The sequence below is a fragment of the Strigops habroptila genome, chromosome 1, assembly GCF_004027225.2.
Source record: "Strigops habroptila isolate Jane chromosome 1, bStrHab1.2.pri, whole genome shotgun sequence".
Taxonomy (NCBI): domain Eukaryota; kingdom Metazoa; phylum Chordata; class Aves; order Psittaciformes; family Psittacidae; genus Strigops; species Strigops habroptila.
The window spans coordinates 44,514,450-44,541,159 of NC_044277.2; the positions used below are offsets into that span (position 1 = coordinate 44,514,450).

Sequence of the window (26,710 nt, forward strand, 5' to 3'; positions counted from 1 at the left end):
TGCAAATTTGCATGTTGTGTGTCTTTGGATTCATAATAAAAATGTTAATTTCTGCTTTCTGTATTGAGCTTGTAAGCATGGTTTACCTCCTACAAAATTTGGCTGACAAGTGTTTGTAGAATTGTATTTGATATTCACTGAAGTGATGCGTATATATTTGATTAAGTGAAAGTTAGATTGATGCTTGCAGAAGAGAGGAACTTGCCCAGTGTTTTTGCATAAGGCATAGTATTTTAGTGCATTTTTTTTTTCTTCGAGAAGAAATGGGGAGAAATAACCACTACAGCTAGGTGAACAGTCAAAGTCTTAATTTTCCTTCACATACAGCTCTTCCGCCCTAACACTTAATCTTACTGAGCAGTTTCAGTGATAGTTGCATACTTTTTTTCAGTATTTCTTGGCTTAGAAGAATGTGTCCTTTGAATATTAGTGGAACAGTGAATCTCGTTAATCAGAAAAGGTGTGAAACTAAGCTACATAAGGCAGAAAGGGGGGGGGGGACGTAGAAGGAGCGGGGGGGGGGGGGAGGGGATGCAGCTTCACTTAGTTGTTTTTTGGGTGAGGCTGAAGCAGTACAGTTTTTATTTCTACTTTTTGAATAGAAATTAAGACAACTTTATAGAGCATGTGTTGCTATTAGTTATTAAAATTATGACTTTGAATTTAAATATTTGTATTTGTAGGTATCCACCTGAAGCACCAGAGCTTCAAATCCGGAAAATGGCAGACTTGTGCTTTTTGGTGCAACACTATGAACTTGCATATAGCTGTTACCATACAGCAAAGAAAGACTTCTTAAATGATCAGGCAATGCTTTATGCAGCTGGAGCACTGGTTGGTACTATACATAACATAAACATTCTGTGAACTCTTCCTAATATTCTCTAGTATTGTCTGAAGGTAACAAAATGCAATCTCTTCCCTCTACCTCCACATTTATAAGGGTCTTTCCAAATTTGCTGAGTATCTTTAGCAAATCCTGAAGTGTTCTCAAATCTATTTGCTGCTGTTTTGTGAAGGGAATGAAGATGTAAAAAAAATTGAAGAGTTAATTCTTAAAATGTGGAATATGGAAAGGAGAATATCTAGAATGCAACCTCCAGCAAAATGGGTCTTTAAACTTTTAGTCTAATAACTCAAAACTGGGTGTGAAATAATTTTATAGTATCTATTTTAGATTTTGGCAAAATACTTATTTGCCAGGAAGGCAAGATTATGTCATTATAAATATGGTATTGTACCTTTTTTTTTAAGACTCTTGAGGGATATATTTTGAGTATGTCACTGCTGAACTTCACTGTAAACACATACTCATTCATTAATTTCTCTTGAGATTGAAGGTATATGTGACTAAAATAATTTTCAGCGAAATAAATGGGAACACTGGGAAAAACAAAAAGCGTGGTTTAATACTTTGTAGAAGCTATGTTTCGTGGGTTGTAGTCTGGTTAACTTGACAAAATTTAAAACTTTGCTTTATAGAGCTATGGAAGCATTCTTATACACTGTGCCATCTTGATGTAAAACCTTTGTAAAAATACACATTTATCTAGTACAGACAGTTGCTCTGCATTTGGATTATCTGAAGAGTTACCAGGTTCTTAATGAATGGTTTGTAGAGGAGTTAATTATGCATTCTTACAACCTGCAAGTCTTAGCCTTACTGCAGAAAAACTTTGCTATTCTACCTTTACCCCATAAGGAAAAAAATAAAATTACAGAGTGCATGTTTACTACAGCTCCCTTGGAAGCTGTGAATGTAAATTAATTTAAGCAAAACTCAGAAAACAGTAATCTTAAAATAGATAGTAGTCTTACTATATCAGAAAGATTATTCCTGCTAGGGAATTATATCTTTGACCTGTAAAGCAGTACTGAATCAATGCTTCTGTGTAGTGTTCAGGTTGTTCTGTGAGTATGTATAACTCTCCTGCTGCTGTCTGGTTAATGACAACCAGAGCTATAAATAGACTATTGTATTAAACCTTTTATCAGTTAGTGTGTTGTAAACTTGTATATGACAGTAACTGATTAGATGATGATCTTGAACTAGTAGCTGTTGAAATGTGTTTTTCAGCATTTTGAGGCTTGCAATTTGTTGAAAAAACTACAATGACAGTACTGAATTTCTGTTGTAGGAAATGGCAGCAGTATCAGCTTTTCTTCAGCCTGGAGCTCCTAGACCATATCCTGCTCATTATATGGAAACAGCAATTCAGACCTATCGAGATATCTGCAAGTATGTTGTTTACTTTCATATTGATCCAATGAAAGTTGAAAGACCTGGTGGCTTAAGTTTCTTCCCTTGCACAATGGTAGTGCCAGATCTAAAAGATCACAGAATGATGGCAACTTTTTAAAGAGTGAGATATGTTAGTTGATCTAGGGTAACATGGAAGGGGATCTATGCTGTTTTTAGCAGAGTGCTTATATATCTTGTATATTGAATATACCTGGTAAGATTTTGGTAATGGGGTGGCTTCTGTGAGAAGACAGCAAGAGTTACACCTGTGTTGGACAGAACCAGTTTTCACCCAGCTCCAAAATGGACCTACTACTGCCCACAGCTGAGTTTGTCAGCAATGCTGGTGGTGCTTCTGTGATAACATACTTAAAAGTAAAAATCACTGCACAGCATCTGTGAGAGAGGAGTGAGAAAATAAGAGAAATGACCTGGCACACACCATGGTCAGTGAGGAAGGAAGAGGTGGAAGTGCATCCCTGCAGCCTGCGGAGAAGACCATGGTGTAGCAGCCCATGGAGGACCGCAATGGAGCAGGGATCCACACTGCAGCTGGGGGAGGACCCAGTGTCAGAGCAGGTGGATATGCCCAGAAGGTAGCTGCAGCCTGCGGAGAGCCTTTGCCAGAGCGGGTTCCTGGCAGGAGCTGTGGTGCATGGGGAACCCACACTGGAGCAGTCTGTTTCTGAAGGACTGTACCCTGTGGAAGGGACCCAAGCTGGAACAATTCTTAAAGAACTGCATCTGTGGGAGGGGCCCCATGCTGGACCAGGGGAATAGCATGAGGAGAAAGGAGTGGCAGAGATGAAATGTTATGAACTGACCAGAGCTCCTTTTCCCTGTCCCCCTCCCCTGCTTGGGGGGAGTAGCAGATGGAAGAGTTGGGAATGAAGTTGAGCCTAGGAAGAAGGAGTCAGGGGAAGAAGTTATAGTTCTGTTTTTATTTATCACTATCCTATTCTGTTATTAATTTGCAATAAGTTAATCTTCCCCAAATTGTTTGTTTTGCCTGTGACTGTAATGGGTGAGTGATCTCCCTGTCCTTATCTCAGCATTTTTAATCTAGTTTTCTCCCCCATCTTGCTGTGGAGGGGTTGTGATAGAGCAGCTTGGTGGACACCTAATACCCACCAAGGTCAACCCAGCACAACTTGTTTCTGGCTGTCATTTAGTTGGTTGGATCATTTGAATTGACATTTTGTAAATACAATATTGTCCTCAAAAATGCTCTCTAGCTTTGACTTTCAAAAAGCTCCTGTTGTAGTAGGATAGCACACAAGGAATCAATCTGTATGTGGTTGTTTTGCAGAGGATGAACTTTCATGTATTTCACTTTAAGAAGGATAAACAACAGAACATCAGTCTCACGTGATGTGGAGAAAATTAGTCAGATTTGAGGTGAAAAGTTTTCCATGGCTTGCTTTGATAAACATTTATTAATACATCTGTATTTTTCTTTTAGGAACATGGTTCTGGCTGAGCGCTGTGTGCTGCTTAGTGCCGAAATCTTAAAAAGTCAAAGCAAATATTCGGAGGCAGCTGCTCTTCTGATTCGTTTAACCAGTGAGGTAAAACAGTAGCTTTTTCCACTCTTGCCCTCCTCTTGTTTGTTTACTTACCCAAGCACTTCTAGGTTGCATTCTAATTCTTGTCCTATGATATTTTCTAGCGAAAGGTAGCAAATAAGCAGGTATAAAGCATGAAGTGAGGAAAACTGCTTATACTGCAACTGAAGAAACTAGTACTGTTAGTCTTTTTCTTTCTAGTCAAGTGACTTGCTTGACTACTTTAAACATGCCAAATGTGCATTTGTTATCTTTGGCTTTATAAAATTTTTTTGTTGACATGTGCTTAACTCTTGTGTGGAATGCTTTCAGATTAAGGATTTAAAGGTTAAGAAAATTAGTATGGCTTGCCAGAGCCATAATGGGTACTAGCCTGCATATGACCAGTAGCACCCTATAGTTTAATTAACTAAGGTGTTTACTGTAGCTTAGGTGTTATCCTTACAATCTGTAAGTGAAAGCTAGAACACTTCTGTAATATTGGTGGAAATTAAGCATGCAGTTAGCGTCTAACGGCTCAGAAAGTGTCTTGCTTGAAAAGGAGTGAAACAAATATATACTGAGTAATAGCATAGCATCTTCTGTGTAGCTTGGAGGAAAGTCTAACCGGCAATTAGTTCTGGCTTTGTGGCCAGCTGCACCAATGTGATGCTTAGGACAGGTGAAGCATGGAGTAAATTTGCTTAATTTAGTAAGTTTCTCTCTCAAGTGTCTTTGTAGCTTTATTCTTGCCCTTTCAACTTAAGCTTGCTACTAACGTTTGTGAGCAGTATAAGTTATTTAAACAAACTAAATACTGTTGGCTCTGCATCATTTTACTACCTAAAATTATATATAGTATGCTTGTTTGTATATAAAAATCTTCAACTTCACAGCACTTACAGCTTACTGTCCTTGTTAGCATTAAACAAGGCCACTGATATCTTTGTATTCAACTTTAAGGCTAATTCTCCTTTTTACTTTTAAATAGGATTCAGATCTTCGCAGTGCACTCCTGTTGGAGCAGGCAGCCCATTGTTTTATAAACATGAAAAGTCCCATGGTTAGAAAGTTTGCGTTTCATATGATATTGGCTGGCCATAGGTTTAGTAAAGCAGGCCAGGTAAGTAGTATCTTTCCACATGGAAAATATGCCTGGTATTTGATACTTAGTCTGGAAACCATGTTAAATGTGTCATTAGTCTGGAAAAAGATGCTTGGCTTCCGACACTTTTGTGTTAGTCAGCAGTATATTCAGCTCTGCGATCTTCTGAAAATGACTTGTGCATTGATCAGCTTAGTCTTTTACTTTTGAATTAGAAGTAATGCTGAAGATCACTGACTTGAAACATAAGTGATGTACGTTTTCATTTCTTGGTCTCAATTTTATACACAGTGAAATACAGTGCTTTTTATGTGTATAAGGGAGTATTTTTACTTTTGAGTGAGTTTGCAGGAGCTAGGGATTTCTTAAACTCTGAATTTATTAGAATAAAAACAAAATTTAGATACCTGTTTTTCCTGGTGCCTTAACCACATGCTTTTTAGTGGATGTGTAGGTATGTAAACAGTTACTACAAGACAAACTAAAGCATCTCTTTATGGCTGCTTAGACTCAAGTTTATCAATTAAACCAATACAAATCAGATTGTTTTTACTTTCATTCACATTCCTGTGCAGGCAGCTCTAACTGTGATAAATAAATTCAAAGTTTATTGGATGTAACCTCTGTGCTTATTCTGCCTCAGTTGTGGATGGACTCTCTAAAGACAATCTGTTGGATTCCTGCTGAGGTTAGCCACCAGAGTTCAGTTATGGCACTGTGCTTGGATACAGTCAATTTCAGTTACCAATAAGCTGCAAAACCCGTGATGGAAATAAATCTGTACTGCAAATCCAATGATACAGGGGAACCCAGACATCAGAATTCTGTTTAAAACAAAGGCCTGTGGTCTTGTGGAGGTGTTCTCCCACCCTACCTGTCTTGTTTTTTATAGGACCAAAGGAAAGTATAGTGTATTGTGTTTGAATTCTTTGCTTCTGTAGTTGAAATCACAGACGTAAAGAATAATAGCAGTATTTTTCCCCCTCCTTGTGTGTGTTCATGCAGTAGTTTCCTGGTCTATTGTTATATGACAATACAGTACCCATGGGAGCTATCGATCAGAGGTTTTTTTGGTTTGGTTTTTTTTTTTGGTGGGTTTTTTTTTTTTTTTTATTAATTTTATTTTTTATTATGTGTCTCGCTCCTTTGCCTGGAGAAGTGCCTGGATTTTTACTTCATGTAGCAGCTCGGTTACTGGTTGTTTCTGTTTAATTCTTGGGAGGATTCTGGTTTTCAAGGAATGCCTTTTCAGTGTTACAGTAAATGTAGAGTGGTTTTGAGGTTGTTTTTTTGTTTTGTGGTTTTTCTTTTTTGTTGGGGTTTTTTTTTGTTTTTTGGTTTTTTGTTTTGGTTTTTTTTTTTTTTAATTTGTTTTTGTGCTTTCTTCAGAGGCAAATAAAATATTAAATGTACTGAAGAGAAGTCAGCCAGGCTGTTCAGCTGCATACCGTAATACCATATTTTAAAGTGTCAGTAATATCTGCTAATGTTAAGGATTTACTGCTTGTACTCCGCTGTGATCACCATACCAAGTTGAACACGTTTTAGATTATTTTCTTTTTCCCATTAGTTCTGTAAATGAGGGAATGCTGTTCCCTTTTTTTAGAAGCTGAGACTTGCCTGTGAATGCCTATGCAGATGTTCAATACCTAGACTTGGGATTGAATGCCCAAGTCCTGATATATGTAAAGGAAAGGAACTGTGGAGCTGATTGGGAGCAGAGCAACTATCTCCCAATGGCTGATGCGATTGGTAATTTTGTCTTGTGTGTACTGTAGGGCTGTGTTTTGTTGGTTTGCATGGCATGGGTTTTGTCCCAGGTGTGTCTACTAAACAGCAATTGACTGGAAGTGTCACACTGGAAGTTCAGTTACAGAAGTGAAATGAAATGTGTTAAATCTGTCTTAACTCCTCAGGCCTTGGCGGAAGAGCTCTGTAGACTTCAGCAGTCAGTCATAAAGCAACACAGAACACCATTTCAAAAGTAGTCTTCTCTTGTTGTTTGCTTTTTTAACTTAACTGCCTGTTAGACCAGTCTTTGAAAACATGGACTTAACCTGCAGGCTAGGCTCTGTGCTGTAGGAATCAACACTTATGTGTTTAGGTAATGTTGACCAGATGCTATGAGGTATAGTTCTGCAAACATGACACTTAGCATTGTGGGGGTGGTGGTAAAAACTTCAGTGAGTTTCCTGACTTACTGTTCAATCTTCCTATTGTTACAATTACAATGGCATTATTTGAGAAATCAACTGGGTTTTTTTTTTTTCTTGCAGAAAAAACATGCCTTACGTTGCTACTGTCAAGCCATGCAGGTTTACAAAGGGAAAGGCTGGTCTCTTGCAGAAGACCATATTAACTTCACTATTGGTCGCCAGTCCTTTACGCTTCGTCAGCTTGACAATGCTGTGTCTGCCTTCAGGCATATTTTGATCAACGATAGTAAACAACCTCCAGCTCAGCAAGGAGCTTTTTTAAGAGAATATCTTTATGTATATAAGGTAAATGACTTTTCATTTGTATTTATTCCTTGAGTAATCAGTGATTTTATTACCAGTAATTTTCTAGTAAGTCATTGAATTATTTTTGTTGAACCTGCATTCTTCCAGGGTTGTGTTTTTATCGAGTTGATGTGTTAATTTTTTACTTTAGGCTTTAAAAAAACAAATATGCTGCATCTCGTGTGTATTAAGTGTACTTCCACTGATAGGTATTAGTGTGACTCTTTGTATGTGTTTTTATTACGCTAAAATGAACTTTTGAGGGTCGTGGCTGAATTGCAGCCTATAATAGTTCAGTTTCTTTTAAAGGAAGTGGATCTCTCTTGATCAACTTATAACAATTTTTGAGGCTTTTGATAATAAATGTTTAATAAAGACTTGATAGCTCTGTCACCTTTTCCAGTACTATAAAGTACTCCCCATCCATGTTGTAGTGAATGTTGTTCCTTAATACGGGTTTCTGTAGCTCAAGTGACTCATCAAGTTGGCTGTAAGTTCATGAGTGACTCTGAATTGTAGTATACCATGTATATTGTGGGGTGTTTAGTACTGATACCACCACACAACTTGTAGCTGTGTAGTTAGTTACTGTCTTAAAGTTTGCAAGTGGAATTTTTGTGGTGTTTGCTAAGTTATAGTAGACCTTACTCGAGACTGGTTTTCAAGTCCGCAGCTCAGCTGGGGTGAGTCTTGTGTAACAATGGTGGTGTGGTGAATGTAGTTTATCAAACTCTGAGTTAGAGAGTAAAGCTTTGCATCAAATAAAGCTTGTAATAGCTATGCAGCCGCAATAGTGATTAGAGTGTTGGATTAAAATCGTTATTCTCCCTTTTTCCAGAAAGATTTCACAAACTTTTAACTCTTATTGAAGAAAAGATACTACTTCAGAATGTCAAAGCAGAAGAAACTCTCAAAACAATTAATTGAAATTATTCATTCCATCTTAAAAATATTACTTATTCAAACACTGAGTGCTATAACTTGGCTTCCTCATAATTCAGTTGTTGGTAATGTATAGCCCGGACATCATGTGTTTGCATAATGGCATGACACTCTTGTTTTTCTTTGCTTCAGAACGTAACCCAGCTGTCACCTGATGGTCCCTTACCACAGCTTCCTTTACCGTATATTAACAGCTCAGCAACCCGTGTTTTCTTTGGGCATGATCGAAGACCAGCAGAAGGTTAGAAAATTTTGTGTGAATGGATTGAAGTCTGTTCTTTATGGAAAAAAAATGTTTGCAAGAGTTGGTGTCATTTAAAAAAATAAAAAACCAAAACCAAAAAAAACCCCAAAATTTAAATCTATCATTATGTAAAACTAATGTGACCAGGTAACTTCATAAAGAAGATTTCAAAAGAAAAGCTTAAGCTTAGTATCTACTTGCTAGATGCTTTCAGACTTCCTGTGTAAATATGAAATCTGCATATGTGATGGGCTGGCTTCCACTGTTTTTCACAGCTGGAAAGCTTCAACGCAAGTCTGTAATGAACTTTATGAAAGGGATTATTAATGCTTTAGCAAATGCTATACTCTAGTGCCAATGCTTGAAATTAGCTTTACAGTTAACTTTCTCTTGGAGGAAATGTTTGAAACACTGTGATTCCTGAATATAAAGTAAGCTGAGTGGAAATTCTTAGATAAACCAGGGCTGCATTGTGGGCCTGTAGTCTGTCATAAAGTAAAAATAATCTGTAAAATGGGAATACCATGTAGCATTTTATAATCTTGGAATTCCACAATTTGCAAATAGGCTTAGACTCAAATTATCCTCAGTATTGTCTTTCATGCATGTATTTTGAGCGTCTTGCAATTCTCTGACTTACATAAATTATAACATTAAAATGTCAGTAACTGAGAATTTAAAGTATTTTAACAATACTTACCAAACTTGCAGTCCTGCCCTCTGTTGCAACTGTTGCATGTCACTGTTCTCATCTTCTAAGACTGCCTTTCTCATACTAGGTGAAAAGCAGGCAGCTACGCACGTAAGTCTGGATCAGGAGTATGACTCAGAATCATCACAACAGTGGAAGGAACTTGAGGAGCAAGTTGTTTCTGTGGTAAATAAAGGAACGATACCTTCAAACTTTCAACCAACGCAGTTCTGTTTAAATCGCTACTCGGATAACTCCAAATTTCCACTTGCTGTGATAGAAGGTAAAGTTATAGTTTATACACTTCAGAAATAAGATTAATTAGATTTGTACAATAGTTCCTGTGTTATTGTAGATTTAAACCAATGTTCTTGTGCAGGTTGTTTGCACAAGAGTCCTTTGAGTTAGGTAAACCTTCAGATTGTGGTGGGGATAGCCTGTTGTCATTATTTTCTTGCACTTTTTAACAGAACCAATAACTGTAGAAGTGTCCTTCCGAAACCCTCTGAAAGTTCCACTTCTTTTGACTGACCTTTCATTGCTGTGGAAGTTTCAACCTAAAGACTTCAATAGAAAGCATGAAGGAGAAACAAAAGAGCTGGTAAGGAAAGCTTCATCCTTTTTCAACCAAAATGAAGCAGCTGCAGTTATGGAGTATATGTTAAGTCTTAAATGCTGTAGTAGGAAAACAGCTGGTTTAAGTGTAAATTAAAAAAAAAAAGGGGGGGGGAAATGGCCACTGAATTTTCTTATGCATTGTTTAGATTTTCCTAGATCCATAGGGCACGAAGCAGCCGAGTTAACAAACATACTGTACTGGGTATTGTAAAGCTTAATGCAAAGTAAAATACTTCCAACATTTCATTATATGTGTAGTGCATCTATTTTGAGTCACACTAGCCCTGAGCAGCAGAAATGACTTGCAGTGTCAATAGGAGTATTATCAAATACCTATAGCTGCTTGTATGTAGTGGAATGTGTGTTCTGAAAAACTGTGCTGGTATGGTATAGGAATATCGTGGTATCTTGATCAGAAGAAAAAAGAAAATTTATTGTGTGAAGATTAATGTTTTGAGTATTTTAGATGAACTACTTAGTACTGTTTAATTTAACACTTCAGCTGATACTGCCAAAACTTCCCTCTGAAGGACTGTTCTCACATTCATATTTTTAAGGTTTTAATATGTTCTGATAATGAACATTGCAGTAAATTTGTTAACAGTTTGGTTTCCTGGCCAAAAGCATTTGGAACATAGTGATCTCTAAAGGTCCTGTAAGTGTTTGCCAGAGTTATAAACATAGTTTCATATAACTAAGCCTCAAGGATTATCACATGCTTTCCCTTCTGTTCTGGTCTGAACTGCTACTTTAATGATATGATAAATATTTCTGTGGGTATCAATGAAACTGATTGGGAATGGTTCCAATTTATAGTGATAAATCTTAAATTTCTCTCAAGTAAATGTTTATTGAGCTCTCTAGCTGCTTGTTTAACTTGGAAAGCCTGAGAAGCTGGGCATATAGCATCTGCTGGTCCTAATTGTCTGCAGTTTGAAATTTGTATGCTTTTAACCTCAAACACTGTAGGAAAGGTGTGGGAAGTAATATTTATGGCACTTTTTCTGCCTAGGAGTAATAGTATCTGAAAAGCTGTTTCTTCTTTTCAGGGAACATGTGATGGTGCCATGATAGGAACTGAAGCAATAGCAGAATTTTTAATTAATAGTGAGGAGACAAAAGTGGTAAGTACTGTACTTTGTTTTAAAAATTATCTTTTTAGTGTTGAAGTTCAAGGTGGGGTTCAGACTTGTTATGATCTGAACTTAATGTTAAACTTACAGAAGATGTAACTTAGATGCAGTACTTGAATTTTTTAATCTCATCAGTGTATATAAATATCTGAAGGGAGGATGTGACAGGGCGAGAGGCAGCAGGCACAAACTGAAACACAGGAGGCTCCATCTGAACATCAGGAAACAATTATTTTTTTTTTTCACTGGGATGGTGACTGAGCACTGGGCACAGGCTGCCCAGAGAGATTGTGGAGTCTCCATCCTTGGAGTTTTTAAAAGCCATTTGAACATGGTCCTGGGCAGCTGGCTGTAGGTGGCCCTACTTGAGCAGGCAAGTTGGACAAGATGACCTCCAGAGGTCCTTTCCAACCTCAACCATCCTGTGATTCTGCCTCAAAGTGAATTTTTGTTACAATTCAGGATTCTGTCCTAATGTAATGAGCATCTCTCAGCTGTGGACTGGTTTGGTAAATTCTGTGATATGAAATTTTGAATCCAGTAAATAACCTGTAGTTATTGTATGTATCTGACACGACTATAAGGTAAATGTAGCTGTGAGTGTCTTTAACAATTGGACATAAAAATGTAATAATACCTTTTTTCTAGTAGCAACAACAACAAAAAATTTAACATATCTCCACAGGCAAGACTAAAGCTCTTTCCCCATCAAACAGGGGAGCTACATATTCTGGGAGTCGTTTATGATCTTGGCACTGTTCAGGGTGCTGTGACATTAGATGGGATAGATCCTTCTGTTGGATTACAGACAGGTAAGTGTATTGTTCCCTTAAGTTGTGTGTCACTGGAAGGGGGAGGCATGGCTTCTGCAGAGTAGAACTAAATTCTGGTGTTTAACTATCATGATGCAAGGCTTTCCTTCAAGTAAGAATGTAGAAACAAGGGAAACGACTGAAACGAGAGAGGAATGAATTGGCATCTGTAGGAATCCCATAAGAAAGGAAATAATCACTACCAAACCCATGCTTACTGTTCCTTTTAAAATGTAGAAATTCTGAAAGTATTTAAAAAAAAATAAATTTAAATATTGCATCTATTGCTGTGTTGAATCTGTAGCAACTTTCATTGATTTTTGCCATTCATTTTTCTTCTGGGTCTTGTTGCTTTGTTAGCTTTCAGTTTTTGTCTAAATGTTACACTTCAGTTCTTTGCATAGATTTCCAAATTTAAACTTGGCTGATACAACTTTTTTTTTTTAGCATCTTGACTTTATTTTGGTTCTCTTTCCTTCATATTAACATATAAATGGCTTATTAATTGCACGTTACTTGGTGTATTTTGTTGAGTCATTAATCTAAAACTGTCTTTCACAGGGAAAATTTAGTTGTTGGAGGAAGTGGGGATTAAAGCACATGTTTGACAGTGTCTAAAAGAAATAATGAAGCTTGTTTAGCTATCTATGAACTGTAAACCTTTTGAATAAAAAAGCATTTAGAGAGTGGTGGCCTGTCTTTTAAAGGAAATAAAAATCTTTTGACTTTTCAGGTTTGACAGAAATTGGGAAAGGAAACAAATATTTTACCTTCATGTTCCATGTCCTTCCCCAACCTCCCACTCACCCCTGCTGCATTTGTAGGGACCTAAAGGGCAGTAAGTCCACATCATCAGATCATCAGAATGATTTTTGAGATTGAGTAGGGAGCTTTGGCTCACTTCTTAGGAAAAAAGAATTATTAAAAAAAACAAACCAAACTTTTTATAAATTGTTTTAGGAAAGTTTGTCTCCAATGGGTTATCTGTACGAGGACGACAAGATTTAGAAATCCAAGGGCCTCGACTTAATAACACAAAAGAGGAGAAAACATCTATTAAATATGGACCTGATCGACGTTTAGATCCCATTATTACAGAAGAAATGCCTTTGCTGGAGGTATGTAGCTACTTTCTATTGGCAGTTCTGAGCAAATAGCTGAAAATTAATTTCTAACAATGAAGTTATAGGCTTTGTTAATGTCTAAATTTTTTAAGTTAATTTCTGATCTGTCAGTGCTAGACTTGTGCATGTAGGGGTTTTGGTTTGGTTTTTTTTTTTTCTTCCAAGTGGAACTTGAAGCCTCCAAATTAATATAATTCGGAAATCGTTATATTCCTTTTAGAATTTTAGTTGGCAGCAATTTGGTTGTTTGGTTTTTTTGTTTTTTTTTGTTTTTTTTTGGTGGTTTTTTTTTTTTTTTTTTTTTTTTTTTTTTTTTAGCCAGATTTCAAGGTGAGGGGGAACAGGCAAAGAAACTTTTTTCTGTTGCTTGCCATTTATCTAGAATAGTTCTTCAAGTTGGCTAATTAAAACATAGTGGTTTTCCTTACCAGGCTTATTAAATTGGTCTGCTTAATGACAACACTTCATAGATTAGAACATTTCGTTTGGGAGGGACCTACATCAACCATCTAGTCCAGCTGCCTGACCACTCCAAGGCTGGCCAAAAGTTAAAGCATGTTAAGGGCATTGTCCAAATGCCTCTTAAACACTGACAGTCTTCGGGCATCAACCACCTTTCTAGAAAGCCTGTTCTGGTGTTTAACCACCCTCTCAGTAAAGATGTGCTTTCTAATGTCCAGTCTAAATCTCCCCTGGTGCAGCTGTGAACCGTTCCTATCTGTACTGTCACTGGATACCAGGGAGAAGAGATCAGCACCTCACTCTCCACTTGCCCTTCTTAGGAAGCCATAGAGAGCAATGTAGTTTAAATATGTTGATTGTTGTTTTCATGTGCATTCATAACTTGGCTCAGTGTTCAGGTGTTTCTTTTCTCCTGTTCTCTCCCATACAGGTGTTCTTTATAAATTTTCCTACAGGGCTTCTCTGTGGAGAAATCAGAAAAGCATATGTAGAATTTGTGAATGTAAGCAAGTGTCCTCTTACAGCACTGAAGGTTGTGTCCAAGCATCCAGAATTTTTTACTTTTGGTGGAAATACTGCTGTTCTAACGCCACTAAGTCCTTCAGCTTCTGAAAACTGTAGTGCTTACAAGACTGTTGTGACAGATCCTACCTCTGTGCGTACAGCACTGCTATCTTCAGCTTCTTCTGTAGACTTTGGGGTTGGCCCAGGAGGTCAGCCTGAAGTAATAAACGTCCCACTTCCTGATGCTGTTCTTCTTCCTGGGGCTTCAGTGCAGCTGCCAATGTGGTTACGGGGACCAGATGAAGAAGGTGTTCATGAAATTAACTTTTTGTTTTACTATGAAAGTATTAAAAGACACTCAAAAATGTGGTAAGTTCTATCTACTTTTTTCTGTCATACTTATGAGACACACTATAAACATTGTAACTATAAATGTGAATTTCTTTCAATTTCTGTGGTGATGTAGAAATGGCCTGTTACCTGCTATTCTAAGCAATAGGTTTTTTTCTGCTATATGATCTAATCTGTATGAAATTACATAGCATACACTGCTTCTATCAAAGTGTCAGTTGCTGTTAATACAAACTCTGTGTTTAGTTTCTTTGGAAGCACATCTTTGAGGCATATAGGGAAAAAACCATGACTTTATTTGTTTCTGCATGTTAGGAAAGAAAGTCTTGTCTACATTGAACGAAAGATTTCATCATGGTAACATGGACTTTTTTTCCAGTATTTCAAGCTGGCTAAGAGACTGTATGTTTGAACAGCACCTACCCATGCAGCGTGATTGTTAAATACAATATCTTTTTGATAGGAAGCTAGAAAGAAAAGTATCTCTTTGGTGGTTGAAAGGAATAAATTGCCGAATAGCTTTAATATTGATAAAAGCTAAACTTCTTGATGACAGACTCTGGACAGCAGTCTTGGTTGTTCAGAATGTTTTTTTTCTTTCTTTCTTTTTTCCTTCTCCCTCCTTCCTAGTCATAGAGTATTAAGGCACACTGCAGTTATTTGTACTAGCCGGTCTCTGCATATTCGAGCTACTGTCTGCAGAAGTAATGCGCTTGAAGATGAAGAAGGCAGAGGGGGCAATATGTTGGTGTTTGTGGATGTAGAAAATATCAATACTGTAAGTTCTTGCTTTTAATAATAATGCTGTTATAAAGCTCAACAGATGTAGAAGTGTCATCAGTAGAACTAAGACTTAAGTAAAAGTGTTTTGCCAGCTATTTTGCGAACACCAAGTAAACCTTGTTTATTTGATCAGTACAGATACTGCTGGAAAGAGAGTACTAACAGTTGAGTTTTATCTCAGCTCCCTGGAAGTCTGCTATACCTATCTCTAGCCTAAGCAAATTCCGGTACTGTAGTTCAGATTTTTTTTTTTTTCTTTTAGGAAGATTTATTCCTAATTCATGAATGTTCTTGATGATCAGAGCTTCTAAGATAGTTCTGAATAAGACAACCAGTTTTCCCATTCCAGCCTTTCAGTGAAAACGCTGGTAGAATTAGTGGTAACGTGAAGTCAGAATTTAAGCTCTAACTTAAAGAAAGCTTCTGTGTTTACGTTTATTACCAAACTCTAAAAGATATTTTTTGCTAATATAATCCAAATACAGATATGTCTGTTGTGGTCTCTTGACTTAGCAAGGCAAATGAAAATATTTTAGTTTTTGTTACTATGCTAATTTAAGTTTACTCATTTTCTTGGTAAAGCTGCTCCCATTTTTTCAACCACAAAGCAAGGTAATTGAACCCTTTCTTTATAGAATTTCTAAACACTTAGCTGGTAGTGGAAACACTGAGCTAATTTGTCATTTTGTTTTAAAGGTGTCTACACTTTTTTTTTTTTTCCTTGAGTGAATATTGTCCACCCCTTCTTTGAGGGGGAAGGAATGCTTTTATAAAGTACTTACCAAGTTAGCAGATAACCTTGTGTGAGACCTAATTTTCCACTACCACCTCACTCTTTCCAAAAAAGGAAACCAACCCCAAAAGCTACTTTTCATTACATATATATTAAAAAAAAAAAAAAAAAAAGCTTCTAAGATTACTTTAGGAGTATTGCTAGGTCATAAATCCCAGAAAGTGAAGAATTTTTACTAAGTGGCTTTGCAGACAGTGTTCTGCATTGGAGTGAAAAGCCTAGCTCTTATTATAGTCATCTTAATCTAGTCATCTAAATATATAGTCATCTAAAATACTAGTTTGCAGGTATTTTTCTGGGGGATCTTTGTTTTTTCTTGGTGTGGCTTTGTTTGCTTGAATTGGAAGTTGCTGTGAACTGGGACTGTTGTTTTATGTTACAGTGGGTCTTAATTCTCTTCTTGTCTCTCTTTAGTACTGTGTTATGGAAGGTGTGAATAATGAGTTAAATTAAGATTTTTAACAATGCTGCTTTGCAGTGAACACTTATGATGTGATATAGAATGTCACAGTTGTGATTGGTCTTATTCGATATAATTTTTGTCTCTTCCTTAGAGTGAAACTGGCGTTAAAGAATTTCATATAGTGCAAGTTTCAAGTAACAGCAAGCACTGGAAGCTTCAAAAATCTGTTAACATCTCTGAAGACAAAGGTGTGTATCACCAAAAGCATGGCAAATCTAGCTTCTGCCTGTCAAGAACAGTTAAAAAGAATCTTACAAGGAGTTTATTTGGCTCTCAAAATAATTAATTTCTAAAAGCTCTGTCACTTTCAAACATGCTACAGCCCTTCTTTTGTTAGTGTTTCACAAAAAGTATATTGAAAGGTGACTTTCAGACTTCAGCAATTTTAACAATGAGCTTAATTTACAGGCAAAAGTAATTTCTGTGATGTAGAGAAATCTGTGTCACAGTTTGAATAAATCAGCAAACAAATTTCAGTGTTCTTTTAGTTATATATCAGTGTTGAATTTAACTGATCAACAGAATATTTGACAAGTACTCTTTATTATTAGAAATTAGAATTGCTAGTGCAGTATCCTGCCTTCACTAATACAAGCTGCTAATTTTTGAAAAGGCTAGCTATACCAGGCAAAAAAAGTGCTGTTAGATACAACAGCAAATGTAATCTTTACTTGTATGCTAACATTTAAGCACTTAGAAATTAGTCTAGTCTTAGTATTCCTCTTGTATTAATATTTAGGGTGAGCCAGTCAGATAAACTGAATCTTGTGTTTTGTTCCTTCCTTCTTTCTCTATATCTCCTCATTGTATTATGGCTTCCTTCCTGCTCTAGAAGTAGGTAGAAGGGCTCAGCAGAAGATGTATCTTCTTGACTAGCGTAGAGTTGCTCTGCTTGATTAGTTATGCTTCTTGAGTATTATCAGTGTGGTTCTTATTTGTGAAGTTTAAAGGCTGACTTTTGGCTAATGAGAAGGGACTCATAATGTTGGGGGGGGGGGAAGTCTTGCAAAAAAAGTAATCTTGCAATTTTTTATTTTCTTTTTTCCCCCCAGATACTAAACTTGCTAGCAGAGAGAGAGCAAAGTTATGCTTTAAAGCAGTAAGATGCAAAAACTCAGAAGGTAGGTTCTCTCCTGAATGTGGTGACTTTTGGAAGAAAATACTATTTGGATGCTGTATGCTGGAATTGTGACTTCTCATAATGCTAAAACAATTCCTTCTCTTTTTATCCTTTAGAAAATTACACATTTGCAGACATTGTCTTTGGAAATGAACAGGTAAGTGAACTGGTATGACTGCATTCTGTCTTGTACAAGGTATCCCTGTCGTGTGCAGGAGGGGACCCTCACTTCTAGACAGTATGAGTATTCTGCTAATGCAACAGCAGCTCTGCAATAGCACATACTGGAAAGGCTAACCTTTTTGAAAAGAAGGGGTTACGAAGCTAAAGTTTCTTACTCATCCTGGTGTCTCCAAGTATCACTGTTGTTGATCTTGAAACCATTGCTTCCTTATCAAGCTTTTGGTGTTGGAAAAGCTCAGCACAAACAATGACAAACTTGACAAACAGCACAGTATTTCTGGCTATGCCAGTTATATACAGGGAATATCCTGTGCAATCTATTATCTGTGCTATTACTAGCAAAATGTATGCTCCTAACTTGAATAAGTAATTCTAGCAAACCTGAGGAATGTATTAAGAATGACTTGCACATGAATTTTGTGAGTTAGCTGGGACACATCAGCTCTCACTGCTACAGTTAAAATATCACAGTGGGCTGTCTGGTGATAATCAAAGCTCTTACTTCCAAGTTTGTTACTTGTAGTTTTAGGCCAATATTCTGTAGCTCTGTTGCCCTGTGTTACCTTAGCTTGTTAGCTAGGGCTGATCTCTAACAGGGCAAGCATGGAAACCAAGATGTGTTTCTTGGTTTGCAAAGGGAAACAAAGCAAGATAATACTACAGTGATGAGTTCTGTTAAGAGTAACTTGTGTCAGCTTGCATCCTGTTCTGAAAACACTCTTTCTGGCTTTTGTTTTTCTTGCAGATAATAAGTTCAGCCAGTCCTTGTGCAGACTTTTTTTTTCAAAGCTTATCCACTGAATTTAAAAGAACACATGTGCAATCTCATACTCATGCATCTCAAAGGGCTGCGAAACAATCATTTGATGAGACGGTCAGATTGATACAAAGATGCAGCGAAGTTGATTTGAACATTGTCGTACTGTGGAAGGTATGTATGGTTATGGCCTTTGTGGTAATTTGGCCATGAAATGACTGTTAGAAAATAATTTCATATGGCATCCTGAACTTCCAAGTGTACTCATACAAAATTTATGAGTGAAATTTTTTTCTGAAAACAGGCAAATGAACTAAAATGGTGTTAAGAAGCAAAGACAGTCTTAAGAGCTGTTACTGTAATAAGTGTGCTTAAGTGGTTTTACATTACTCTGGATGCACCCAGTTCTGAAGTTCTTTTCTTAAAAGAGAGAATTCTGAAATCTTAAACCAAGAGATTTGTGCTTTCTTTTATCATAGAATTGTAAGAGTGATCCAGTCTGTCTTTGAAGAGGAGGATCTCACTTACCAGAACACAAATATTAAGTAGTGGAAATTGGCAGTCTAAACTTCAGCAGCTGTCTGTGCTTGCAAAACTAAAGGCATACACATGAAATCAATATATGTCATGTTAGCCTTCAGATTTTGAACAGTACACATCTTCCACTTAAGTTAGAGAGAAAATCAGTAATTCTGTATTATGATGCTTATGATAGTTTCTGGTCTGCTAATGTCTTTGTATTATATTCTGCAGGCATATGTTGTGGAAGACAACAAGCAGCTTATTTTGGAGGGCCAGCATCATGTCGCCCTTAATACAGTTGGGAAGGAGGCTTTTTCGTTTCCTCAGAAGCAGGTAATCTAGCATGAAGTTTTCCTTTACAATTGCTTCTTTCTAAAAATAGACTTGATATGTTTTCTTATAAGTGGAATGGCTTTGTGTGATTTTGTAGAATCTAGCATCAGATATGTGTTATTACTAAATAATTCAGACTGACTTCAACTTTGATTAGTCATCTATAATGGAATAGCTAGGCTCAGTTTAAAGATGAGAAAAGCAATATACAAGTAAGTATGCTGCTATGCAGATGAACTAAATTGTTCTGTGGCATTTCATGGTAGAATTAGGAGCTTATTAATGGCATTAAGACAAAGTTAACAATTATTTCATAACAAAGTTAATAGTAAAATGGTGGAATTGGGTTTGAGTTGTACAAAATCAATTTTATAAATTCTACTGCTCTGCACAACTTTTAAATGACAACCTTTAGTGTAAAAACTTAGAAAAGCAGAAACAGTTAAAGCAGTTAAAGACATTGAAAGCTTCACTGGAATTGATCAATTAATAGCATATTTTCTCACATTGAAGTTTTGTAGCCTGTTTGATTGTTTAAAGAAAATAGCATCTGTAAGAAACTGGTGGATGTCTCCTGGTATATGAATCAGAAACATCTGTGGAAGCTACAGATAAGTTTCTGTAAAACATCTATGCTAGATGCAATTTATGTGTGTAAAGAAGACTAATGTGCAAAATAAAAAAAGAAGCGAGTCTTGTACTTGTTTAGTCTTCTGCTGGGCAGCACATTGTTGTTCGTGCTTTGGTGCCGATCTCATTTTTACCAATGTTGCAAACATCATATATAGCTTTTAGTGAGCTCTTACTCAAAGTTGCAGCAAACAGTGCTATACATTCTGTTTGTGAAGAAAGCAATATAGGACAAATGTGTCTCTATAAATGCTGTAACATTTTGTGAATTACTCTGAAGCTGTGCTCTTGTCTTTGGTTCATAAGCCTTTAAGTATTTACACATCATTAAGATGACTTTTCCATTTAGTTCTTTGTGCTGTGAAATAGATGAGAATAGGTCAAAAGGGGAGTGTAGTCTGAGCTGAACTGGCTGGTGTTCATTAGTACTGAAAAATAGGAATATTTACTAATGTCTGAAGACTGTGTTTTCGCTTAATGCCCTCTCACCCCTAAAAAAAGCCTTTGCACATGTGGACTCAAGCTATGCTGAGCAATGTTAGGTGTATTAGTCTAGTGACAACTGCACACTCTGGTATTACTTTTTCTGTCTTAAGGTGTATGTACAACAGTAGATCATTCTGTAGGCATCTAAAGTTAGGAGAGAAAACACTGTGTACTTCTCGTCTCCTAGAGGTCTAGTTCTAGCAAATGGGTGGGAAGAGAAGTAGGATTGAATCATATCTGCGTCCTAAAGTAAACAAGTGAACATGCTAGGGGTAGAAATTTACTCTTCTTGTCAACTGTACTGGAACTCTAGTTGTCTCCCTCAAATTCAAACTAAAAACTGAATCCTGCCACCAGCAACAGGGATGATCCAGATGTATGCTCAATTTTTTTGACAAATACATACTATATTAGCATTCTCTGTCTATAATCTTTCTCATTTGTTATTATTATTACAGCTATAATCAAATAGATGCTACACTGATTATGGTATTCACTTTCTTGAGCATAAGGAACATGCTTCTTTTCAAGTATTCTGTACCTTGGTTAGAAGGAAAAATACCTCTGTGTTGTGATGCACTTGAAATCTGGTGCAAGAGTAATAGTAGTTGTTTTTAATAAATCTGTAGATTCTATATCCTCATGGTAAGCAAAGCTCAGATTTAACTTGGATTTTCAGAGCTTGTAATCTTGGGACTGTTAAGGATTGAGACATTTCATATGCTCCTGTACTACTTTCTTTTAATTGGCACTTTATACTGTGAGGAGAGTAGATAAACCCCTCTGACGTGGGAGGTGAGGAATAACAAATTAATCGATTTGAGACTTGGCAGCAGTTTATTTTGTTCACATTTAAGAATTAAAAGAATCCCCAAAATAGGAGTAAATGAGTCGAGGTAGAGAAAAATAATGAACTATTAAGGACTGTGTATTGTCTTTGAATTATCTTGTTCTTGCATCAAAAGTGTAAAAAGTGGGAGTAGGGAAAAGCTGGGAGTGGGGGGAGAATCTCAAACCCAAACTTTACTTCTAACAACATTTTCAGTATATTGTTTCGAAGCTTGTAACATAGCATTCAAATTGTTTCTCATGAAAATCTGTATTTATTCTCTAAATCTTAAATAAGACTGGGAACCAGACTGTTCCTGAGTATCTTGTGCTGACAGTACAAAAGCTAGTTGTTTTCTGTGGTCTAGACAGCAGAGGGAGATGGAGATGCATGCTTTTTACCCAATGCATGTTGGTTACTAGTTCTTAAATGATAAAAGGGCTGCTCAGATCTGGTGAAAAAAATAAATTTATTTGCAAATTCTGAACAGGGTGTCACCCAGGACTCAGTATTGCTTGATGTCTTCCATTTGTTGCTGCTCTTCAGCAACTTTCTTCTTGTCTTGCACTGCTTCTGCTTCATGCTGTTGCAGCCAGCAAGGGAATTTTTGTCTGTCTGGCAACAGCCATCGTCAACCAAGAATGGGGTCTCAGTACACTTGGGAAAAACATGAAAAAGATTTCTCTCTGCATCCCCTTTATTTCTTCTAGCCCTCTGAGAAATTACTCAAAGCTTAGCTGAATTCATCAAATGACTACATTGAACAAATCAAGGTATCTTGCTTTGTATTTTGGTTAAATTCTATGTGCTGGTTGACTTCTGCTGTTTTGTCAATTCTGGAATATCTCACTAATTCTTTGCCAGCTTTTAAGGATTTAGTTTGGATTTATAGAAGTTTCTAGAACTGTTCAGGAAAACAAAGCTGCAGTAAAGCACTGTAGTGAAAGAGCAGTGTTATAACTTCTTCCAGCAGTTTCTGGTAGATTGGTAGTTGGGTGCACTGCTATAAAGTCATATTTATCATATATCTAAGACAAGATGTGAGATTGCTGACTGAGATGCAAGGACAGGTGGTTACTTCTGCTTGGTTTATTGTGGAACATGTATACAACAGGGATGAGGAACAGACAGCAGGATGCAATTCTTCTGGTATCACAGTAGAATAACTTGCTGCAGCATTTGATAGAATTGAAATAAAACTTCTGGCTTCTATAAAACACAAGTTAGTGGGGCTTGAGTGAGGCTTAAAACATTTTTCTGGGAAAATTTCTGTATGTACCTGCATAAAACGAAAGAAAATAGCAGTAAAATTCTATGCAAATTTTACTTGCACTCAAACACACATGCTGCTTTTTCTTCTCATGTCTGTTCAAAATAGAATTATGAATTCTAAACTTTTTTTCTTCTAACCAAGAGAACTATGACTTTGAAGCTTACTGAATATAAGGGTTGTTTTGTAATTTACACTACAGGTTTTCTTATTAGTTTGAATAGCACTGCTTTTGAGCAGAGGCTACCGGACCAGGTGATGTGATGAACTACTTCTATCTTAATGTTCTAGGAGTTTGGAAAACATTTCTCTTCCGATGCTTTCTCTCACCTGTATTTTGGGGGAAAAAAAAAAAAAAGGCTGACTAAGAAACTTCAGAGTTCTGTTTCTTTTCTGAAACGTGCTTTCAGGAATCAGATTGTTTTAACTGAAGATTAATTTAGGATTGCACTCGAAATAAAGCTATTCTGTCTCTTGTTTTTGACCCCTTGACCTTCACTTAATAAAAGGACAAAACTTTCAAATACTTCAAACATCCATTCACATTCAGTATTCTTATTGCTGACTACTATATTTTCCTAATCTGGTGAATTCAAAAGATTCTGAAGGGAAAAGCACAGTGTAATATGGTGGAATGGAAATCGTAGTCTGTAGCTGGGGCATTTACCATACTTCTGACTGGCAAAGACTTCACACCGATGGAAGGTGAGGTGCGATCTAGTAGAGGCTTGTCACTTGAACATGCAGGCACGTTGGGAATAGTGCATCTGTACTTCTGAAACATGTTAGCAGGTGAATGTAAACTTAGTTTTGACTGAAGTCTAGATGAGATAAAATGCCTATGACTGTGTTTTAGATCAGGCGTACTTTTTCCAAGATGCTGTCCCCATTTACAGCCCTCTCTTTTCATGGCGAAGTGGTTGTGTATTGCAAAAAGTGGATACCTTCCAGGCAGAATTAATCCAGGTGTGCTCTAGGACTGCACATGATATGCTTCTGGGCTGCTTGTTCAGTCCTGTGGATTAGATTGTGCTAGCCCAAAGTAAAACCCATAAAATGCATGCAGCACAGATGCAGGCTTTTCGGCAGTATTTCACATCAGACATGATAACTTTCGTTAACACTGCTTCTTAATATAGATGCAGCTTAAGGAGGCAGCAAGTAAGAATATTTGAAAAGTAGGAGAGAGGGTGAGATTTACATAACTTTATTTTTCTAACAGTGGATTACTGGAAGTAACATCTTGTGCTAGTTCAGGAATTTGGGGTTTTTTCTTTACAGAATGAAAAAAAAAGGGAAGGGGTACTTGAATCTAATTCAGATTGTTGGAATGGATTGAAGACTTTGCTTACCTTCCACTAATCTGGTTTAAAGAAAATTCTTAAGGGTAAATAAACATTAAGAGCTGAAGTGTACATTTTCCACTATGTATTAATTAATGTACTAATTACCAGTTTCGGAGGGCTGGCTTATGTTATTGCCATGAATGAAATATTCCAAATAGCAGAAAAAACCTGATGCTTTAGCCATTGATAGACTGATGATGTTTTGTGTTTTCAAATGCATTATTGCTGGTGTCTTAGCAAAATACTGTTCCTGGAGTCATAATTTCTATGGTTAAGAGCTAGACTGAATATAGATGAATCACATGGTGAAGGAAACCAACTTAAAACTGAGGTTTTAAAATGGGAGTTGTCTAATCTAAAATGGGAAAGGGAGAAAGGCACATCACTCAAGATCTCAGTCTGTCTCACTCTCATTCTGTTGTTTTCATATACTCTGCTTTTACTTATGCTTTAGTGTTGTTCAAGAGTTTTCTGTTCAGGTTTTCTTCTGTGCTGTGCATATTTGTCCCTCATACTTGACTGGGCATGCTAAGGATTCTTTTGGCTATGTGTAACTTGAGATTTATGGGACAGATATGTTGAATTTCCATACAACTTGGAAATCAAATTGTGTTGTTTGACTTTGTGTGTTTAAGAGCACATTGACCTCATTACTGACAAGATTGTTTTTGAAATTGAAAACTTTGAATTGTCTACTATGACATAGAAAAGTCCTTCAAAATGACTGCATCTGAGGATATCATGATTTCCATTCATCTGATAGAAAGGAAGAACTTTGCAATTTGGAAGCATGTTCTAAGAGATTAAGAAACATATTATGATCAGACTTGTCTATTAAATCTATCAAATAATGGAAAAGATGCTTTGAATGGTGTAAATTTTGACTTTTCCAACTTTTAGCTTAGTACAGTTGCAGGAGATGTCTAAATGAGTGTGAATAAGTAATACACAATTTCAGAAGTATAAGTAGGGATGATATACAACTTTGTTTCGAAGTAGCAGAACTCTAAAGGTCTTGGCTCTTTTGTACCTGCTGAATAAGAGATTATGTTGAGATTATTCTACTTGGAACAGCAAGCTTATGTCTAGCTTTAAGTATATTTGTTTGAAGCTGGCCTTTTTAGATGGCTTTGGGCAGTAAAAAGCTTTATGAGAACAGAAACAGCTTTCCTAGCACCAATTGCATGGTTTGTAGCTCTTGGAAGGTAACTATGGGAGTGCTGTAGTTTTGGTGCTATTGCCTGGTGTGTGTTTGTAGTTATAAACCAAAAGCTTAAAAACACAGCTGTCTAATTTAAAATGACAGCAAAAAGCACTTCCCTCTCCTCCCCACCTCCAGTTCTTCCAAACTCTTCTTATGATGAAGGCTCTTAGAGTGAAGCTTTTTTGGATCTCTGCCAGTATGTTTGGATGAGGCCTTCAAATTACACCTTAACTTTTTTTTTTTTTAAAGGGAACATCTTAACCATTGTTGTTGCCTTCTTGTATGCAGTATATAGTGTTTGCTGTCTAATGGAGCCCGTGGTATTGCTGGAAGCTTTGCAAGGAATCATAATGGGTCAACAAGCAGACTTCAGGTGTCAGAACTTCTGTATTTGCCATTTGGGCTGGCATTCTAGGAGTTCAGTAAGAGAATACCACCTGCTTGATTCTTGATTTTGCTTTACTTTGTTTTGAAGTGTAAATAACCACAAGTCTTGAGGCTGTTACCTGCTTGATGCATGTTCTTGAAGGGAGGGCACAGGTGCCTGAGTAGGTATCAGCATCTTACTTTATATCCTTGATCCAATTTCTCAATCTCCACAGTAGGGCAGAAGTTTAATGCTTCCTTAAACTTAGTATTTATTAGCTGTTTCTAGGTAGCTCCCTGATCTGTATGCACATCTTCTTGGTTACCATTTGGAAGTGCTTAATTCTGTCCAGAACCACTAGGTAAGAGAATCAGGTACTAAATGTTATGTCTTAGCCTTTGTTCTAGGTTCACAATTACAAAAAACAAACTTTGAGCAGTTGAAATTGAAGACACAGACATCTTTTCTGACTGGGACACACAGAGGCTGGCTGGAATTAAGGTTTAGCTCTATGATGGTAAATGGTTAATCTCACTGCTTTCCAGTCCTTCAACAGAGCTGTAATATTAGAACTAAAGGTTTGAAATATTAACGCTACTCTGCACTTTCACCAGTAAATGTTCCTGCTGCATTTCATGATGCTTTTGTCTGTAGAGATAAACGTTCGTATTTGTCTTTTGTAGGGTTTTAAAAAAATACTCGGGAATTCTGATTGGGAGGACTTGGAACAGGTAATTGACTCTAGGGCAAACTACAGTGTGTAGGATATTGATATGTGGTTGAAGAAGCCATTGAATAATTGGTTGACTGTAACTTGAGGGGGAAGATCAATTTAAATGAAAGCCTGTAATCTCATCTCTTGTGCATTTCATGCTGTCAATTTTCATCAAGTTACATACCTATAGGGTAGGGTGGAAATGCCAAATTCATTCAATGCTTAAAATACATTTCACTGTTACTGTGAAATATCTTTTTTCTTCTCATAGTACTTTTTAAGAAAACTACTTTTCCTTTCAAGTGGAAAGAATCAAAAGCCTTATAAAACATTTGATGTCTTCCTGGTATTACCAGCACAGGTGAACAGTGACTGAGATGTTCATACATATTGCAGAACGCCCAGTGTGTCTGCTACTGAGTCAGGTTTTGTTGCCTGTAGTATTTCTTTTCAACTTACAGAAGGTACAATCCATCACTGTTAAAGTATTTGTTACATTTTACTGACTTATTGGTGGATTCTTATAATCTTTCACATCCTTTTAGTAGTCAGTCACGCTTATTGTTGCAAATTCAGTTTTCCTCCAAAGGTAGACTTTTTACAGAATAGATTCATAAAAGAATACTAAAAGGCAGT

The 26,710-nt window shown here is 36.8% G+C and overlaps 1 protein-coding gene across 1 annotated transcript in view; it reads left to right on the forward strand.

Moving 5' to 3' along the window:
* Positions 1 to 26,710, forward strand: part of TRAPPC8 (trafficking protein particle complex 8) — a 52,716-nt gene that overhangs the window by 19,651 nt on the left and 6,355 nt on the right. Inside the window, 19 exon segments of the mRNA XM_030478851.1 lie at positions 684 to 834; positions 2,139 to 2,239; positions 3,705 to 3,810; positions 4,778 to 4,909; positions 7,168 to 7,392; positions 8,467 to 8,575; positions 9,358 to 9,552; positions 9,740 to 9,870; positions 10,937 to 11,011; positions 11,706 to 11,832; positions 12,793 to 12,950; positions 13,849 to 14,291; positions 14,904 to 15,051; positions 16,404 to 16,500; positions 17,365 to 17,433; positions 17,549 to 17,589; positions 18,361 to 18,546; positions 19,126 to 19,227; positions 26,043 to 26,090. Of these exon segments, the coding sequence (XP_030334711.1) occupies positions 684 to 834; positions 2,139 to 2,239; positions 3,705 to 3,810; positions 4,778 to 4,909; positions 7,168 to 7,392; positions 8,467 to 8,575; positions 9,358 to 9,552; positions 9,740 to 9,870; positions 10,937 to 11,011; positions 11,706 to 11,832; positions 12,793 to 12,950; positions 13,849 to 14,291; positions 14,904 to 15,051; positions 16,404 to 16,500; positions 17,365 to 17,433; positions 17,549 to 17,589; positions 18,361 to 18,546; positions 19,126 to 19,227; positions 26,043 to 26,090 (2,644 nt within the window).